The following is a 20,574-nucleotide window of genomic DNA, read 5'->3' as shown; positions in this document are numbered from 1 at the left end:
GCATTCCATATGAAAAAAAACGTTTCGTAAAAGATAAAATCATACTTTATTCAGCAGTGCTTGCTTTACTCATCACATGAATGCATTGTAATAAATGGTTCGGCTGCATTAAATATTACACATCTGTCGTAGTTCTTTATTTATCTGCAGAGATCGGGCTCAGAATAGACCGGAAACTATTCTTTTACCGTTCGGTTTTAATTTCACAATAAAGTTAGTAGTAATATTTTGTTTTGATATTATTCTTTTTTATTAACTACTACACCGCTGGGTCATGTTAAGACCATCTTTTCTGTGTTTCTGTGGGGTTTTTCCATCGCTTTTGTGTTACAAATATCAAAACAATAACTAAATATATCCGTCGTGAACTAAACCAGAAACAGCAGTATATTTTATTTTGTTAACACTGTAAACTTGACAGCTTTTTAACCCAAACCACCTACTGGTTAAAGCACGTTATTACACGTTTAGAGTAATGCAATGCAGGTAGATTGTGTTGCTTTTTAATGACTGTTTAAAATGGCTTTTTCTTAATGTATTTCATTTTTGTAAAGCACTTTTGAATGTGTTATATTTTATGAAAACATTTAAATATTAAGAGTATATACAAAATAGGAGGAAAGTAGAAGGTCAATGATAGAAATATAGAATAGAAAATATCAAGAAGATACTGTAAATGGTATCTAGAATAAAACAATTAATAAGATATTAATAGGAGGATGTAAAAAACAGACAAACTAATTAGGCTTTATTTAAACATTAAATAATACTTTAGGTTAAGGTCTTCTTTTAAATACATGTAAGCAAAAAGCTTTGGGGGTATCTATATTAAGCCTGACAAAGTACTTAAAGGACACCTATCATGCTATATTTAAATGATATATTGTAGGGCCATACCTATTTAAGGTATATTTATGCGTTTCTGTTTTCAAAATACCAAACAGATCATGCATTTTAGCCATGCCTCATTTCGCTCTATGTGTTGTTTGCTGTCTACGGGGCTGATTCTGTGAGCTGCAGCTGACCACGCCCCCCTGCAGGAGAGGGGAGCCGTGCTCTGATCAAGTCAAGAGGGGGAGAAGAAAAGATCTCCGTCCTCCATGTTTTACTATATTATTATAGGCCTATAGAGTCGTTATTCATTTGTTTTAAAGCTCAATAAATAACAAAGAAGACCTTTGACCGGCACTTTTCTAATTTTGTCCGGAAGATTGAAACTTTAACGGACATCTTGACCGGCGAAAGAAACTGAAACTGAAACTCTGCCGCACGGTCCCCTCGTTCCTTGGAAGAGACGGAGAGGTGGGTGTTTGTCATCTGCTGGTGGACTAACCGGAGAGAATTACAGTGCTTGCCTCGACGGGGAGGGATTGCATTGAATTAAAGCAGCGGGAGCAAACGCTTGCCTCGGGGAGGGAGAAAAAAACCCACAGCGGAGAATAAACAGAAGGGTAACCATGGTAACTATGGGCGGGAAGTCTTCTTCGCTGCTTTTGTGGCAGACTACAGCGCCACTTACAGGCCTGGCATATGTACTACAGCGTCTCCAGCGCTTTCGAGCGGCAATGGCCGGCCGTGGCCCAACCCCACATTCCCCTGATAGGTGGAGAGTTGGCCCAATAGCCGTAGCGCCACTTTACTGACGTCAGTAAAGTGTTCAAATCTGGATCAGTTTTTATCAGATCCGTTGCAGCCCCTTTTTTAGAGATTTGGGTATGGAGGAAAATAGAGAGGGTTGTGTTTTCTGACACTTGGTGAGTTCCCTGGAACACCGGGGACACATATTCATGTATAAAAGACGTACAAAAGTGCATTTTGCATGATAGGTCCCCTTTAATTAGCCCAATATCACAAATTATACTTTTGTCTCAGGGGGCTTTAAAGTGTACAGAACATGAATAGGCCGGAAATTCCCGGTGCTGTAAGCTTTTAAAATATGTATTGAAGACAGAAGAGTCACTGTGTTTCTCCTTGCACTGTGTACAACTTGACAAAAAACTTCCAACTAAAAGGGGGACCGTTCAGAAGAAGTGAAATAAAATATCATAGCAACTCAAAGATATTGTTAAAGACATGTGCACAACTTTCAAAGCAATTGAAAGTACAATTGTTATAAATGTTTTTGTGTCCACAGAATACAAGGCTACCAAGCAGAACAACATTGTGTGAAACACGCACAGACACAGAAATTAATAAATATATGAATGTTAGAAAAAATAAATGTAGAAATACATTGTGTGTTCTGTTTTATTCTCAACTTATATGTTTTAAAGTGTGGTCTCGAAAATTATAAAAGTAAGGTAGACATGTGGAGATTATCCGACTGAACAAAACGTGATCCGTCTCTTAAATGTGTGTCAACCACTGACCTTATTTCGAGCTATTTTCCAAAATCCTATGGAGAAATTGCATTGCATTTTGTCGAGGGAACCGGAAGAAGCTTACTTCCGGGTTTTAGGACGCGTCACTATACCACTCTATTATGACAAGAATAATTTACAACAGTAGGTGGCGACAATGCTCCAACTGGTTGCGAATCGACATTATTTAGAAGAAGAAGATGTCTCGCGCATATATATCTATGGGAAACAAGCGATAATAGTGCCCATCCTAAAGCCAGGGAAAGACCCTTCAGATCCATCTAGCTACAGACCTATTGCCCTGACATCTCATTTATGCAAAATCATGGAAAGAATGGTTACAGAAAGGTTAACATATATCTTAGAAAGTAAAGCTCTGTTGTCCCCATATCAAAGTTTGTTCCGTAGGGGTCGGAATACAATGGATTCTATATTGTGCTTAGAATCAGACATCAGGGAAGCACAGACCAACAAGGAAGTAGTGATTGCAGTCTTCTTTGATATTGAAAAGGCTTATGACATGCTCTGGAAGGAAGGACTACTAATCAAGTTAAAATCATTGGGAATTGGTGGTAAAGCATATAATTGGGTTATGAATTTTTAACTGGACAGGAAGAGTAGAGTAGGTGCAGAATATTCAAGTGTTTATGCTGTGGAAAATGGTACTCCGCAAGGTAGTGTATGTAGTCCGTTGCTGTTCAATATAATGATACATGACATTTTTAATCAAGTTCATCCAAGTGTGGGAAAATATTTGTATGCAGATGATGGGGCTTTGTGGGCAAAAGGCCGCAATGTAGCACATGTTGGAAAGAAAATACAAGCTGCAATAGTTGAAGTGGAGAAATGGACAAATACATGGGGATTCAAACTGTCAGTAGCTAAGACGCAGGTCATTTGTTTTACAAAACGGCATAAAATTGCTCCTATATCATTAAAATTGTATGAGCAACCTCTTGAACAGGTTAATACAATAAGATTTCTTGGTGTTTGGTTTGACGGAAAGCTAACATGGAGCAATCATATAGGAAAAGTTCAAAATAAATGTAAAAAGGTCAATAATGTACTTCAGTGTTTGGTGGGACAGGAGTGGGGAGCGAGTAGATCATCACTTCTGAATATATATTGGGCACTCATGAGACCTGTATTAGATTATGGGTGTACCTGTATAGCGTTCATGGCAGCAGCAGAATCAAACCTTAAAAAACTGGATGTCCTACAAGCTCAGGCCCTGAGAATTTGTAGTGGAGCTTTTAAAACATCTCCAGTATCAGCAATACAGGTGGAAATGGGAGAAATGCCTTTAAGGATAAGAAGAGTGAAGTTAATGTTGGCATACAGGGCTCAATCATACATTAAGTATAATAGGAAAGCATCTAACCGACTGATTCTATAATTTAGGGTGCATTTCACATCAACAAAACAGTACAAAGAAAGTGTTCTTTCTCAATAGAACAATCAGTGGTTCAAGTTAGTATATTCCTCAGTGTAACATATCCACTAGTTGCAAAGCTTAAACATTTTTTAATTTAATTTAATTTTAAGGGAAAGGATGTTTTCACTACTCAGTTTGTCAACTATGTTACGGGCAAACTTGATGTCATTACAATCATTTGATTAAGTCCTGCACTTCAAGTAAAATCAAATTTGAAAGGCTCTTGAGTCTATTCTACCATATATCCAAAGATTTTTTAAAGTTTAAAAAATAATTGTATTAAAGTTTTGTTTTTTCATGTGATATGTTCAGCACTGTCATTAAGTTTAGGGATATTTTGTATTATAAAACTACCATACAGGTCATTTTGATAGTTTTAAGAGATGTCATGTAAAACTCCAACCTGTGTACATTAATAAACATTAATAAAGGATATCAGAAGCACTATTTTAGATATTTTAAATTTGAAAAAATGAGGTGCAACATAGTTGACAATGAAAGTCAAACATTTGACGCAAATAACATAGTTGACTGGACACATTATTAACCATCAGCACTATGTTCATTTCAAGGCAGAAGTGCAAAATTCCATTGATAATGATGTGTAATGACGTCTACATGTCATACAAATTGTCAACTAGGTTACCTGTCAACTAAGTTACTACAGTTATTACAGTACTGGGTAACTTAGTTGACAGGTAACCTAGTTGACAATTTCCCTATTTTGACCCATCATTTCAATGGTAGGCCTTGCCTGGATGACCACATGTCATTTTCTTGAACAGGTTAACATCACATTTGAACATATAATTGAATTAAAATCATTAAACAATTGTAAACCATAACAATGTACGTAACATTGTTGATGGTCAATTAATATACTCATTGACAATGTGCTATTATACATAAAATATTGTAAAAAATTAGAGGACAATCACCACAGTGTGTTCAAAATGTCTGCCAAAGAGGAACATGGCATCATGTGATGCTGGTGACATGGTATTGGGACAAACCATTTTTGAGTTAAAGGGGGGAGTTCTGTTAGTAACATAGTTGACAGAACTTTTGCGGACATTCATATATTAAGATATTTAAATTATTTAAAGGAGGAAATCAATTAAAAAGATGTTATTATTCTTTAGTATTTAGACTTTTGAAATAAATGAATACTTTTTTTTATTTACTTTAATGGTTTTTATTCATTATTTTGAAACCAAGACACCCTCAACTGAAAAAACGGACATAGCAAAAACTGACAATTTAAGAACATCATGACACATTTCAAGCTAAATAAAGCATAGGATGCACATAATGTTTGTGTGATATTATAACATGCTTTCCAATAATAGGCAAAATATGATATTTTTGAAGAAAATAGTTAGAATAATTATAATTATCATCAATGGACATCAATGGACATGGAATGTACCCTAAATTGTAGAATCACTCGTATACACTGTAGCCAGCCAGAAACTGTTGAGCATGTTTTACTGCTTTGCAGGAAATATAGTACTCAGAGAAATGTGCTTTTCCAGACACTGAAGAAAGCAAAATTCCATGACTTGTCGCTATCAGGGCTGTTAGGGAAAACATCAGGCAATATGTATTGTATTGCAGGTCTCCCTTGAAAAAGAGATCGTTGATCTCAATGGGATTTTTTAACCTGGTTAAATAAAGGCTACAAACAAACAATTGTGAGATTATTACGTTTCTAAGAGGAATTGATACATTTAAAATAATCTAGAGTTTTGGTTCTTTATTTTATTTTATTGTTTTTTGCATAGTCTGTCTCTTGTCCACACTCCAGTCCAGTTGGTGGCGGTAATGCACCTACAAGTTGGTTTGCCAACCGCCAATAAACGTCAAAGAAGAAGAAGGGCTCACTATTTATATCTCAAACAGGAAACCATCAAACGGAAAAGGAGGTACGTACAAACATGACTACTAAATCATACTTGAAATCGTTCGATATGTGTGGTAGAGAGTCTTGTGAGCTAACGTTATACAGCTTACTTGTTACTTGTTTACCAGCTCGTTGCTAGTCAAAGGAATATGTAATAGAAGCTTCGGCTAACGGTTGTGTTAGAAATTAAAATTCAATGTTTTATGGCATGATTTAGTCTAAAACATACCGTCAGTTTAAAAGCAGTCAGATGAAGAACTTATTACTTTTAGTATTGTGTTCACACCTTAAATGGTGTGAAAGGAGGGATTGTTAGAAATTAAAATCAATGTTAAACAGCATAATTCAGTCTAAAACATATCGTCAGTTTAAAGCTGTTTTATTGTGGAAAAGCCCGGAAGTTCTCAGGAAATCAATGCCAAGCTTTTATTCTGAAAAATCCTTTATCCGGTTAGCTTGTGACTAATGTTGCGTTTTCTGAATGTAAAGTGAAAATGACTTGGAGTGTTACACACAAACGTACGGACTTTAACACTACATCGATAGACGTTAAGATATTATTACTGCTGAATATTAAATGAAGGTCTAGTTGATCGTAGTGTTTACAGATACGTGAGAAGCTATGACGTCAGAGGGAATTTCCGTAAAATAAGAATTGTGCCGGAGCGGAACCACTAGGACTTCTAAACTAAGTATTACAGCTGTTTATAAGGTATTAAATAGAAAGTCATGACAGAGATAATGAGGAGAAAATGCTTAAGGAAGTAGGCAGAGAATATCAATGTCGAAATCATCTGTGCTCTCGCGATATCGAACCGGCAAATGAGTACGGGGCCACCCACTATTTGCACAGCGGGGGACAACGAGACGTGGATAAAAAGGCAGGACGAAAGATAACTCACTCTCTTTCCTTCGCTGCAGCCTCCCTGAAGACATCTCCGGCTTTGTCTCTCCATTACCCATGCTTGTTATTCAACCACGTTACTTAATTAAACTACCCATTTGAACCTTTTCAGAGACTCCATTAGTCTCGTTATTTTAAGTTTCTTTCCTGGGAGCGAGAAGATCACGATTTATCAACAGTTGCTAACGCTAAAACTATTGTGAGCATAGAGGCTTCCTAATGACTTCACGAGGCTCTCCGATATAGCTATGGATGTACAAAAGAAAAGGAAAGAGCGCTTGGATTACCAGGCGACTCGGGCGAGCGAGAAGGAAAGGCTGCTACGAGCCATTAAACCCGTAAAATAAGACCGGTTATCTTAACACATGTGCGTCGATTGGTTCGGTGGACCCGTATTTGCAGCACTGATTTAGATACATGGTCTTCACTTTCATACTTTGATATAGTTCCCTACCTGGTATTTTCGCCCGTGCCATTGTACAACATGGAGGAGCTGACGAGGCACTTAAGGCTTAAGGCACATAACCATTTTCCGCCAAAGGAAGCTGGTATTGTGACAAATGTCCTCAGTGTGCCCCCTCTCAAAAGAAACAGAAGTATTAATGAATCTGAATGACAATTTACTATAAAACGTAATAACAAAGTTCAGATTGCAGCTCTATTGTATTTAATATTAATGCAAGTATATAATAATGATGATGATTTAACATGTTTTCTTTTCCATCAACTATATAAAGAACATGTAAGTGTAACCAGCTTATTGCTGTATTAAAAATAAGACCTAAAAATGGAGGGTATCCAATTGAGCAAATCAGTTTATGATTTATTTTGGATGACTGAAGAATATATATTTTACATAAACAAGGGTAACACAATGTATAATGCATTGGTTCATGGCCTCGCCTCTCTGTGGCCTTATAGTTATGTTCAAATGTGTAATCTCTAATTGTTGTGTTGTGTTTGTAGTCGTCTTGTATGCAGCTTGTATGGGACTTGATTTCGTTTTTGCTGTGTTGCTCTTTGTGCTACATTTGAAGTCCCCCTTGAAAACGAGATGTTTTATCTCAAGGGGTTTATCCTAAATACATATATTTCAAACTTAAATTACACACTGATTTGTGTTAAATTAAATCTATTGTAGTCGGTAGTCAGACTGAGATCCAAATTTACTTTTTGAAGTGTCATCATGTATGTGTGACACCAGAGTTGACTTCAAATATAAATATTAATCAGATTATTGCAACTGCTGTATGGAAAGATGTTGTCATAAAGTAGGTAGATGCAGCCATTGGACACATGCAGAAATGTGGAATTTGCATTATAAATTGCTCTGAATGTGTACTATTTTCTGTGTTAGTGTTGTATTTACAGAATTCCTTGCAACATTGAAAAGAAGTTAAGGACTTGCCTACTGCACATACTGAAAGGTGAGACAAATAACCAATATTGAAAGAAATCACACTATGGACTATTGAAGCTGGCCGTGTTGTGTGTTGTGTACAAGGCCATAACCGTGGAAAAACTGGCTTGAGTTTTAAAACATGATACATGTATTTATTATCCTTGCAAGAATGGAAGTAGTTATCTCATACAGCATATGGTACAACTAATTCCCCGAACAGTGTCCTTCACATGCTTATATACAAGAGAGGGTGTATCACAGTCACAAGATGGAGGAATACCGGTTCAAAGCAGTAAACAATGTTTAGTTCAAATTAGTTGAGGCCCACGTCAGAAATAATCATGCATGTCATCTGTCTATCTCCCTAGAGGCTGAATCATCATGTTAATCACATAGCTATCAGGTGCCTAAAACAGTGTGTCCTGACACTCTTCTAGGTAATCATACATCCTGTCATATACACTCACTGTTACAGTTTGGCCTTTGTTATCATGTGCACCTCTGTCCTTTTAATTAGTACATTCAGTATTTTCTCCAACACAGTTTGTAAAAGTTTGTTATATTTGGCTATAATAATATAATGAATACCTTCTCTAAAACCATGGATTTCCATTTTAATGTTCTTTACCAGGTTATTTTGTTACAGATATCTAAAAAGTAGTTTTCTTGCAGTATAGAGATGTAGCTGAAACTAATCCAATAATGTCTGACAACAGAAACAGATCTAACAGTGGCTGTTGTTAATGCCAGGTGATGGACTGATGACAGTGTCCTTTCCCTCTCTCACTTTCTACATTCTTTAGTATAGTTACATAATGGCAGATGCCCGAGATCGAACTCCTCGCACACGCTCAAGAGCAGATCAGAAGACGTTTAAACCTTCCCCCAAACGAAAGAGTCCTAGACTGTCTTCTTCAAAGCAAACGAAGCTAGCGGGAGATGCTCGAGTGAACATTGGATCAGCGTTTGAAACGTGGAGTGAAGTGAAGGCCTCAAAAGGATTAAAAAGTGATGCAGAGTTGGCTCTTACTCTACTCAATCAGTGAGTTAACCCTCAAGAGCATTCTGTTTGCAGAACAGCTTCATAAATATTTGTATCTTGCCAGTTTTTTAATCTACGTACATACAGCGGTTTGGTTTGTCAAGTATCAGCATGCCCTTCTGCTTAATGTTGCCATAGTAAAACACTAACACTGTTTAGCTTTTACTGTCTAAGTGTGAAGGTAACTGTTATGACAGATTCCTTAACCTGTTTCACACCATCCCCCCGGTACCGGGCGGATAAACGCGTCATTTGCAGGAAACAACGTCTAAGGAATCTTAATATTGAATAAAACTATGAATGTGTTATATCCATGTAACGGGAAGAAACTCAGCTAACTGATCTTTTTAATTTTTTTTTTCAAAAAAAACCCACAATGCTAGCACTCAGCCTCTGAATTAGCCTCGATCGAAAAAACGGAACCTACAAAGGCACTTAAACTCACTCATAACTCCCTTATTACTTATCCTAGATGCACAGCCAACCACTCGTTTTTGGTGTCCTGGAGACACTGAATCTGTGTAAAAAACCTCAACACTCAGTGATAAACATTCGCGACGCTATAAACGAAAGCGTACATCATCACATGTGGAGCTAAGTAGCTAACAAACGTAAATATGGCTTACCTTGGTCAAAAGTGGTCTTCAATGGCATTAAAACGATAAAAAAACGATGCTGCAGTTAATCCATAGGTTCATCCTATGTGTCTGTGCCTTCTTTGAAATTATTTCTGATAATCCATAAGCAATACAACTGCGTTTTAGTTTCCAAACTCCAGAAGGAGACATTCTTCCACTTTGGTTTCGTTTTCCACACGCGAAGCGCCCACATTTTTTCTTTACAACGTGTGTGTGAGTGGGCCTCCCCCTTCGATTCTATTGGCTCTAACGGTCACAAGGGTATGTCAACCAACCAAATCGACCAAGGGAAGCCAGAGATAGGTCAAATCCACCCAAATGACCCCAAAAGTGGGGGTTTTTGGCTAAATCTCTCTAAAAAGGTCAAATTTCACTTGTTTTGCATCAATCTTGATACAGGGTACTTATTATATGTTGTACTTTGGATTCCTAAAGCTTTTAGTCTACTAACCCATCATCCAAGGGTAGTTTTCACTATCTGTAAAAAATAATTTTTGGACGGACACTATAATTTACAGTTTTTTACTATGTAAAATCTGAATTTTCTTTAAAATAAAAAACATTTATATTGATTCTGACACTTCTACATCCAACTCACAGGTTTATCATTACTTTGAGAACAAAGATTATTAATTTAACCCTTTTAGAAGGGAAGATATGGTCATTTGTTCTGGGAATGTCATTTTCGAGCCTGAGACCTGAAAAACAGGCTCAGAGTGGAACAGGTTAAGCAGCGTATTTCTCGCTTATTCATTAAGGTAACACGGGTCAGAGAGACCCCATCGTCCCTTCCGCAATTACCTAGGCCAGGGGTCGGCAACCTTTTTGATATGAAGTGCCATTCTTAAAAAAAAAAAAAAAAAATGATCAGCGTGCCGACGATCGTGAATTATAAACGGGGGGGGGGGGGTTGAAGAGCTCGACGAAAACACTCGTGAAAAGTGATGTTTAAAACTCAGTTAATGGGGCTCATTCACTGGCGCTTCCACAAACAACAACCAACATAATTGTTACATTCAAATGAAGTAGCCTACATTATTCAAGTTTACATTAACTTTGGATAATGACACGGGAGAAATGAGCGGAAGCGCTCTCTTTTCCTCTCTCCCCCTCTCTCTCTCTCCTGACAGCCTGTCAGTATCTCATGCAGCTCACTGATCCAGTCATGAGTGACAGTGAAGAATAAATATATTTATAACTAGTTCCAAAGGTAGATAAAATAGCTAAGTGTGTTAGGTCTAACTCTTGTGTGTTTTGCTCCGCTCACCGGTCCGTCACAGCGGGTGGAGCAGCAGGATTTCTGCTTCACACACGTTGCACCGCTATTTTATTGTCATTTTCGGACACCTTAAAATACTGCCAGACTGGTGAAGCGATTTTGGCGAGCTTGTTTTGCCGCACACAGAGAAAAGTGTAATGTATGTTACGTCTCGCGATCAGCCTTTTTAGAGAGCACCGATCGATCGGCAGAGAGTGAGTATCGGCCGATATCGATCGCCACGCAAAAACTGCGGCATTTTTACAGCTCCTTAATGCAATTTGTGAAGTGCTTTCCTCTGTGGTGAAACTATCAGCACTGCATTACGGAGGAAAGCGGCAGAAAGTCGCCTGGAGTTAAAGAGAGCGGGGCTGCGTTGCGTGCATGGCTTCCTTCTGCAGGTAACGGGGAGACGCGCTCTGGCGGCGGTCTCGTTCAGGATCCAAAAATAAAATAAATATTTTGTACACTTATTCCACTTATTCCTAGTGTACCACTGGTTACGGTGCCGCGTGCCATTGGTGGCACGCGTGCCAGGGGTTGCCGACCCCTGACCTAGGCTGAGCGGAGGGTCAAGGAGGCCCTGTTTTGGATAATACAGTTAAGTCTTGACAATTGGATAATTCATATCCTGAGAGGGTATTAATTACTCTTAAAGAGGTCATGATAGTGACCTTTCCACATCTGGAACATAACAACATATCAACTAATCTATGTTAGTGTGTTAGGAAAATTAGTGTGCGTTCATTAGAGCTGCTATATATGCTGGGTGGAAACTTGTACTCGTGGGGGCATTTACGCGATTGGTTGCTGTTGAAGCAAGGTGATATACTCTATTATTTGTTGTTGCGCAACTGAATAATAATGAATCTCAACCATATCTGTGTTTGTGTTTTATTGATCTCTCTCCCTGTGTTAACATTTAAAGTTGGTGAGCCATTAATTGCACTAACAGTAACCATCACAGAAAAAGACACATTAGTGAGTTGCTAGTGTTTAACCACAGACAATGGTGATACATGTATTTGGAGTCTGCTACAATGGCATGTTTAGGGAATAAATAGTAGAAGTAGTTTTCCTATTTTCCAGTGCATTTTATCCCATTTCTGCAAATGACAGTTTGTAATATATGTAAGATGGGGCATTTTACTTCTATACATTGTGTGTTTTTCGGAATGTTTGACCCCAGATAAGCCTCTTCCGTATCCAAATTCCAAACACTAACAATTTTGTCATGAGGGTTTTAAAGGTTCATCTTCATTCAATCAATCAATGTTTATTTATATAGCCCAATATCACAAATGTTACATTTGTCTCATTGGACTTCACAGTTTGTACAGAATATGAATACGATCTTAGAGGTGTTCCCTAGAGCAAAGCGACACATGGTGGGACAGGTTAATCATTTATGTTGCCAGATATTACAGAAATGCTTTAAGATGGATGTCAACTAAATACCTAGTGAATCTTGACATTATTTATGTCTGTTTCTGTGTGTGTGTGTGTGTTTCTCTGTATGCATATATGAAGAATGAAGAGGTTACCAACCAATTCAGATTCCTCTGGACCCAGTAAGAAAAAGATCAAGTTATCCCAATCTGAAGTAAGAGACATTATTTTGAGATTATTAAATGTTTAAAAGAAAATGCATGATAACATTTGCAATTGATTACAGTGCATCATAATAATATCAACCTTCAGTTTCTGAGTTTCTTTCTTTTATGATTTAGGTGCAGACGCTGATCGAGCAGGAGGTTCAAACTGCACTGACAAAGAAAGAAAACAAGCTGCTGGGTTTAATAGGAACGATTCAAGAGCAGGATGAATCACTGGACTACAAAAGCTCCATCCAAAAACTGGAGGTTCGTGAAAGTAGTGATTCAGCGTGCTTTACTTTGTTTTTGTTATCTTAAAGGGGCCTTCTTATGGTCGTTTTCAGCTTCATATTTGTATTTTGTGCCTCTCTGTATTAACATGCCTTTCCCATACTGCCTGTGCTGCAGCACCGTTTCTCACCCTCTGTCTGAAATGAGAGCCCAGGCTACTCTGATTGGTTATCCGGTTAGCTCTGTTGTGATTGGTCAACTCCTTGGAGATGCCCCGCCCCTTATATTGCAGTGTTTCCCATACATTGCGGAACGCCACAAATAAATATCGTCCGCCACAAATGGATCTCATACAAAATAATAATCTTTTTTTTCTTCTTACTGGTGCGGTGCCCCCACAAATATAATTAAATTCTGTGCGAAACACTGTATCGTATCACTTACAATGTGTTTGAGAGCTAGCCAATAGAAGGCTGTTACAAGCCCTTCTATTGGGGGCTTGTAACAAGCGCGAGTGTTACATAGAAATGTCACTATGTTATTGAAGTAAACCAGTCCATGGAGGCGTTTCAGGCAGGGTTGGCGGAGTGTGTGTAAAGTAAATCTTTTAAGCTTTCTTTCTTCTTTCTAGCTTAACCCGTTGTTCTTCCTAATTTTTACCCATTAGATTGGATCCACTTTAATCGTACACACGCTACACTCAGCATCATAAAATCACCTTTGTGTGAATTTTATTTGTTGTTCTGCCACGTCTTTGAACCAAACTTGGATATATTCTGCATATGTCTCAAAGCCTAACTGGTTATAAAGTATATCTTAAACCAGAACATTTTTTCTCTCTTCCTAAGGAGCGGATGAACACAGTAACCAGGAGAGCGGAAGCAGCCATCGCCTTCATGACAAAGACACATAAAGAGGTTTGATGCACACACACACAACTTCAAACCCTGCTTTTTTGCTCATGCAGTTCTATCTTTTTAAAGGTCCCATCATAGGGCTGTGCAATTAATCGTATTTTAATCGCAATTACGATTTTGGCCTGCCACAATTACGAAAACAACATAATCGAAAAAAACAATTATTTAGCTTTGCTAGGTTGTGACAGTGCAACATATTTGATCTAATTTATTTTGGTCTCATTTATTTGTATTTATCATATTTATATATGTTTAGTAGCATGGGGAAGTACGCTCCAAAATATTTGTTGATCTTGTTTATTGGTATTTATTATTTTGATATTATTTATTTAAATGTATCATTTATTTTATTTATTTTTGTATTGGTTTTTCAGTTGAATTATACGTTCAGGGTAATCAACAGTTAAAAAGATACTGTTCAAATTATTATTTGTATTTGTTTTAAAGTTCAATAAAAGGATTTTTTCAAAGTCAATGAATAATCGTATTTAATAATCGTGATATCAATTATTGACCCAAATAATCGTGATTATGATTTTTGCCATAATCGCACAGCCCTATCCCATCATATGCTTTTTTTGGTTATTATTACCCGTCCCCTTGTGTGTTATGTAGCCTTTTCTGCATGTAAACGGTCTGCAAAGTCACAATGCCTCAAAGTACACCCTGTAGCGAGTACAACTCTAACACAGAAAAGACGTGTCTATGCTGCCCCAGAACGCCTCGTTGGAGATTTTTCTTTTTCCATTTTTTACTTCCGGGGCAGGTTGACCAATCCGCGGAGCGCCGCACACACACACACACACACTCACTCACTTAGCCTTATCTTTTCTCAGCCGCTCCGTACACACTGTGCTCAGGCTGAGTTCCGCGGTGTCTCGCTGTCTCGCAGACCCCACGCAGCAACCAGGAAACGACACCATTAATCCAGCTCACACTGTCTGCTCCTCAAGCCTCAAAGGGCGGAGCAGTGAGCCCCGCAACGTCCCGCCAACACGGCACCCAGACCAGCATTCTCATCTGTTTGTCATTACTGGTGTCATTTTGCTGTAACGGTGGTTGACTAATCAGAACAGAGTGGGCTTATAGGGGGGGGGTTTGTATGGAATATGTTAGAATAGGTACCATTGATTATTATATCCAGTTTGAAATGTAAACAGTAAAGACTGCCTCACGAGATCCAAACAATTGATTGCCTTTCAGAACCCACAGCCATCTCTGGATAATGTCAAGATTAAAAGGTATGTGTATTACCCGGGTCCAGTGGTAAAAACTCTCGTGAACCTGTGTACTTTTGCTTGGTTTGTATTTTGAGACATTTTTGATGTTTTGTTCACCCCTGCAGGGAAGACTCTGCCAAAGATAAGAAAATCCCACCTGGTAAGATCTCAGCCAGCAAGCCTGCTTTTATAAATATTTGCATTTGTGGATTGTTGAGTATTCGTTCAATGCAATTTGCATTTTCAGGTTTCAAAAGCGACATTGAGAGCATGGAAAAGAGAGTGGAGTTCTTAAATATGATGGTAAATATGCAGTTCATTTCTCGGAATAATTTGTTAAATACAAATGTTAAAATGCCTCCTTGTTTGTTAAGGAGAAGACTTGATTTTCACACAGTTAATTGTAGTTTGCTCATTCATTGAAAAGATGAGGGGTTTATGCTCAAAATCTGCTAATATGGCAGTTTACCTTTCTCTCTGTCCAGAAAAGCACCAAAACGGGATTAACAAAGATGCAAGAAGACAATGAATGTAAGAGCTTTTGATTTATTTATATATATCTATATGTATACATGCAGAGGTTCGAATAGCTCAATTTTAAACTAATGTAGCTTCTAATGATATTATTTTTCATGCATGGAGAAAAAACTGACGAGATAAGCTGCTATAATGACCCAAATTAAATAATATGGGTCACCGACTACATGAACTAATAACCACACCCTTTTTTTCTACTCTCTCTTGTCCCTTCTGTTACTTGTCACTGCAAATAATCCGTGTTAAGCTTTGAAGGCTGTCATAGCCAAACAGAAGCTGCCTCCTCCGGTTCCTACTCCTAACGGCTCTTCTGACTGCAAGGTAAGATGCTTCATTATTTGATTTATCCTTTCCAAATGATTAGGCATAAATACTGTATGTTATCAGTAGCTAATAGCAATCTACACAAGCAAGGGAAAGATGAGATTTCCTTTCCTAAAAATAAATGTTTTGTTAATGTTTTGTGTCTTTAATTACTCTCATTAGGAGTCACTTATTAAGAAAGAGCCGGATGTGGAGGAGTCAAAGCAGTCTGTGGAGGACTCAAAGCAGTCTGTGGAGGAGTCAAAGCAGTCTGTGGAGGACTCAAAGCAGTCTGTGGAGGAGTCAAAGCAGTCTGTGGAGGACTCAAAGCAGTCTGTGGAGGAGTCAAAGCAGTTTGTGGAGGACTCAAAGCAGTCTGTGGAGGACTCAAAGCAGTCTGTGGAGGAGTCAAAGCAGTCTGTGGAGGACTCAAAGCAGTCGGTTAAACTAAAGGCTGTGATGGTGAAAGAAGAAAATCTTTCTAGTGACCATAGCAGACCCAACACCGAGCAGGTATTACACACTCACACTAGCACAACAAAATAGCAACTCACTTGATTGTTCGCTACTCAAATTCACCATTTCTGCCTTTCTGCCTTTTCTGACAATGAAGGACGAACTCTATTCGTATCCTCCTCTGCCCTCAACAAACTTTCCCTCCATCCTAAGCATCGAGGTGGCTTCATACAACCTCCCCGGGAGACCGAAAGTGAATGTGGCTCTCATCAAGAACCCCGTCGGCCTCTCTGTGCTCTGGAGCGTGGAGGATAAAGACCCCTCAGCAGCACCGCCCATGGATAGTTACGGGTGAGAAACAGCACAGGATGAGGGATTATGGAGGAAGGTTTCATGCCTGCTACCTAATCCCGTGTTTCCACTACATGGTACAACACAACACATCTCTACTAACCCAATCCCTATTTTTTTTTCTTTTCTCCAAGTAGTAAAACGTGTGTAAACTACATGCAGATACTACTGCAGATCATCTCTACTGATTCATTGGGCATCTTGCAGGAATTCACCTTTTTTAAATAGCAAACGCCAGTTAATTTCCATTGCTTCTTTTTAAAATGTCATAAAACAATTGGTGAATTGCAGATGTTCATCTGTTTGAAAAGAATCAGCTTGTATCAGGTTTCCATGTAAGTTTTAAGCCCCATCTACATTGAGGGGGCATGTAGTATCGAGCATATTCCTACCATGCATTGGGAACACATTATCAGAATGTAGTTATTTACAATGTAAGACCCTTTTTCTATGAAATTGTCACAATGGCTCCTCCAGATGCATAGTTTAAGTGCTTTTGAAGCCAGATGTATTCGGTTTACATTTTTGTTACAAAGAAAGCATCTCACTCTGCTATTTGAGAAGCTTAAACCTTAGAATGTGTTGAATATTTTCTAAATTTCTGCGTGAAAAAGGATTTTATTTGTTTATCGATCATCAAAAGAATTGTCGTTATTTTTTGTGTCAATCGGCCAATTGATAAATCAGCAGCGAACTGCTTCAACACGTATATTTCGGTGTATTCACGGCATTCATTTTTGTAATTCTACAGTATTGTTGTTTTATAGTTATTTGTTAATGTAACCCAATTTGTGTTCTTTGAAATTGAAAAGGATATCGCATTGTGTTTGTTACTTTCGTTCCAGTTGTATATGTCTTAAGTGTAATTTGGCTTGGTTTCCTATTTATGGACATGCTTTTATTTTGAAGGAGAGTTAGCGGAGTTGACAGGAAGTTGTTGTTGCTTTGGAAACAACGTGACGGAGATTAACGGAGAAAAGTAATACCTACATATAAAGACGGAGAAAGTAAACGATAACGTTTATGGTTAAGTGTTAGCACCCCCCGAAGAGGCACAAGCTCTTACGTTGATATTGGAGATTTCAATAAATTCAATTTGGAAAAAAAACGGGGGAAAAACTAAACGAATATCCGAATAACGAAATTGAAACCCGAATAGTACTCCAAAGAACGAATATTCGGATATTCGGGTACAGCCCTACTGCTTATGTCGACATATGACCACCAGATGGAAGCATATTTCAGCCAGTGACTACAGCTTTCCTTATAAAATGTCTCGTCTTACCCATTTTCATTTTGTCTCTCTGTCCCTGATGCAGCCTCTTCATGACTATGGAGAAGGTAAAGGGTAGCGGCGTCTTTCCAAGTTGGACAGCCCTTGGTGAGGTGGAAGCCGTCCCACTACCCATGTGTGTTATGATCAGTAAATACAAGCCCGGCCACACGGTGTGTGTCGCTGTGATTGGCAAAGACAAGTTTGGCCGGTACGGACCTTATAGTACAGTTGTGAACGCAACCGTACCCGATTAGGATATTTGGTCAAATGTGTGTGTGTCTCCCTTCAACCTGCAGGACCAATTGGGAAGAAACAGCAATGGGATGGGCCTCCTATGACCACTTCAAAACACAAAACCACAATCACATTGATGCACACATAGGGCACACACATTGGCCTAATTAAAGCTGACGGAAGAGCAGAGAGGGCTTATGCAAAGATTGCCAGGAAAAAAGGGGAAGGGAGTTGGCGCAGAGAAGCAAGGTAAAACATGCTGAGGTGGAGGGTGATGAGAGAGCAAATGCGTTCTTTAAAGTTTCATGTAAAGTGAAGTGTTGGCAGAACGGTGACCTGCTTCTTCAGCCATTTCCCTCCTGTAAAAATGGATGATACTTATTTGTTCTTGAAAACACTTGTCATATTAATCTTGTGGGCTTTAACATGTCAGTTTGGACCTTTTAAAGTCTTGAAAAGTTTGTAACTTTTGCAACAATTATAAGTTTGTAACTTTTGCAACAATTATCTAAGAATTACTGCTTCATAATCATTGTACATCTCAGATTGGTCAAAAGGAGGGTCAATTTACAAGGTTTGATTTACAAATGTGTATGGCTAATATGTGGTTACATTTATCAAATATTTGTAATAAATGTCATTATATGCTCTCTGTCTTTTATTGCTTATTGTAAAGTGACAATATTATGCAGGGGAAGGACTTACTATTATTCCTGAGAAAGATTCATCAGCTTAACAATTGGAGTTCCTGAGAATTCTCAGTTACACAAACACAAACACAAACACAGAAACAGACATAAATAATGTCAAGATTCACTAGGTATTTAGTTGACATCCATCTTAAAGCATTTCTGTAATATCTGGCAACATCCGCCCAAACTGTTGGTGTCTGTTTCTGATACAAATTGCCTTGCCAAAAATCTTCATGAGTTACACCTGATTTATTCAACACACTCTCACTCCATAAACGTCCAGGAGCGACGCTTGGTCAGGGTCCCGAGACGTGCAGTTGGGATGCTCCTAGGCTCCTTCAGCTTCATAAAGGGACGCAAATAGCTTTCAACTGATTGCAATGTATTCCCATCTGCGGCAGTATTTGACGCTCATGGAAGCACGGCATTCGTTTGTGTCGGCTGCCCTTAAAGGCAATGTGAGCGTCCATTCCCATTGGAACGGAGAATTGTACACCCGGAAGTAAGTATTCCCCTTACTGTCGATTGATTTGACAGTGATATCTGCACTACTCATCAACTAAAAAACACCAGATTATCCTTGTTAATTACACATTGATTGGTTTAAATTGTGTGCAATGCTTTTGTATTTTCCCCCTTTGATTCGGAGAAACAAATATTTTTTCGGAGTTTAGGATGGCAGAAGACACTACATTACCCAGAATCCCCAGCTATCGTTTAGGACTACACCATGTGCTCTGTTTGACAAACCCCGTGATTAGTTCTCAAGCTCTGTGATTGGTTGACCTCAAACTGCATTCCATATGAAAAAAAACGTTTCGTAAAAGATAAAATCATACTTTATTCAGCAGTGTTTGCTTTACTCTTTGAAAGTCATCACATGAATGCATTGTAATAAATGGTTCGGCTGCATTAAATATTACACATCTGTCGTAGTTCTTTATTTATCTGCAGAGATCGGGCTCAGAATAGACCGGAAACTATTCTTTTACCGTTCGGTTTTAATTTCACAATAAAGTTAGTAGTAATATTTTGTTTTGATATTATTCTTTTTTATTAACTACTAGACCGCTGGGTCATGTTAAGACCATATTTTCTGTGGGGTTTTTCCATCGCTTTTGTGTTACAAATATCAAAACAATAACTAAATATATCCGTCGTGAACTAAACCAGAAACAGCAGTATATTTTATTTTGTTAACACTGTAAACTTGACAGCTTTTTAACCCAAACCACCTACTGGTTAAAGCACGTTATTACACGTTTAGAGTAATGCAATGCAGGTAGATTGTGTTGCTTTTTAATGACTGTTTAAAATGGCTTTTTCTTAATGTATTTCATTTTTGTAAAGCACTTTTGAATGTGTTATATTTTATGAAAACATTTAAATATTAAGAGTATATACAAAATAGGAGGAAAGTAGAAGGTCAATGATAGAAATATAGAATAGAAAATATCAAGAAGATACTGTAAATGGTATCTAGAATAAAACAATTAATAAGATATTAATAGGAGGATGTAAAAAACAGACAAACTAATTAGGCTTTATTTAAACATTAAATAATACTTTAGGTTAAGGTCTTCTTTTAAATACATGTAAGCAAAAAGCTTTGGGGGTATCTATATTAAGCCTGACAAAGTACTTAAAGGACACCTATCATGCTATATTTAAATGATATATTGTAGGGCCATACCTATTTAAGGTATATTTATGCATTTCTGTTTTCAAAATACCAAACAGATCATGCATTTTAGCCATGCCTCATTTCGCTCTATGTGCTGTTTGCTGTCTACGGGGCTGATTCTGTGAGCTGCAGCTGA

The 20,574-nt window shown here is 38.0% G+C and overlaps 1 protein-coding gene across 3 annotated transcripts; it reads left to right on the top strand.

Moving 5' to 3' along the window:
• Positions 1-7,943: 7,943 nt before the first annotated feature.
• On the top strand, positions 7,944-18,318 carry LOC117492704 (activating transcription factor 7-interacting protein 2-like). 3 transcript variants are annotated; one of them, XM_034143097.1, is made up of 14 exons: positions 8,808-9,046; positions 12,473-12,545; positions 12,673-12,804; positions 13,617-13,685; positions 14,889-14,926; positions 15,031-15,065; positions 15,153-15,208; positions 15,391-15,436; positions 15,690-15,763; positions 15,929-15,961; positions 16,004-16,258; positions 16,359-16,552; positions 17,872-18,036; positions 18,125-18,318. In XM_034143097.1, exons 1-14 carry the CDS (start codon positions 8,820-8,822, stop codon positions 18,231-18,233), a joined length of 1,506 nt encoding a protein of 501 aa, XP_033998988.1. In that variant the 5' UTR covers positions 8,808-8,819; the 3' UTR covers positions 18,234-18,318. The 3 variants fall into 3 exon arrangements, with proteins under 3 accessions (XP_033998989.1, XP_033998988.1, XP_033998987.1); XM_034143098.1 differs by lacking the exon at positions 8,808-9,046 and adding an exon at positions 7,944-8,029 and having other exon boundaries at positions 15,929-16,258; XM_034143096.1 differs by having other exon boundaries at positions 15,929-16,258.
• The last annotated feature ends 2,256 nt before the right edge of the window (positions 18,319-20,574 follow it).

The sequence above is a fragment of the Trematomus bernacchii genome, unplaced genomic scaffold (genome assembly GCF_902827165.1).
Source record: "Trematomus bernacchii unplaced genomic scaffold, fTreBer1.1, whole genome shotgun sequence".
In the NCBI taxonomy this organism is placed as follows: domain Eukaryota; kingdom Metazoa; phylum Chordata; class Actinopteri; order Perciformes; family Nototheniidae; genus Trematomus; species Trematomus bernacchii.
Note: the sequence above shows the minus strand (reverse complement) of the source record. Positions and strands in the feature narration are given on the sequence as shown.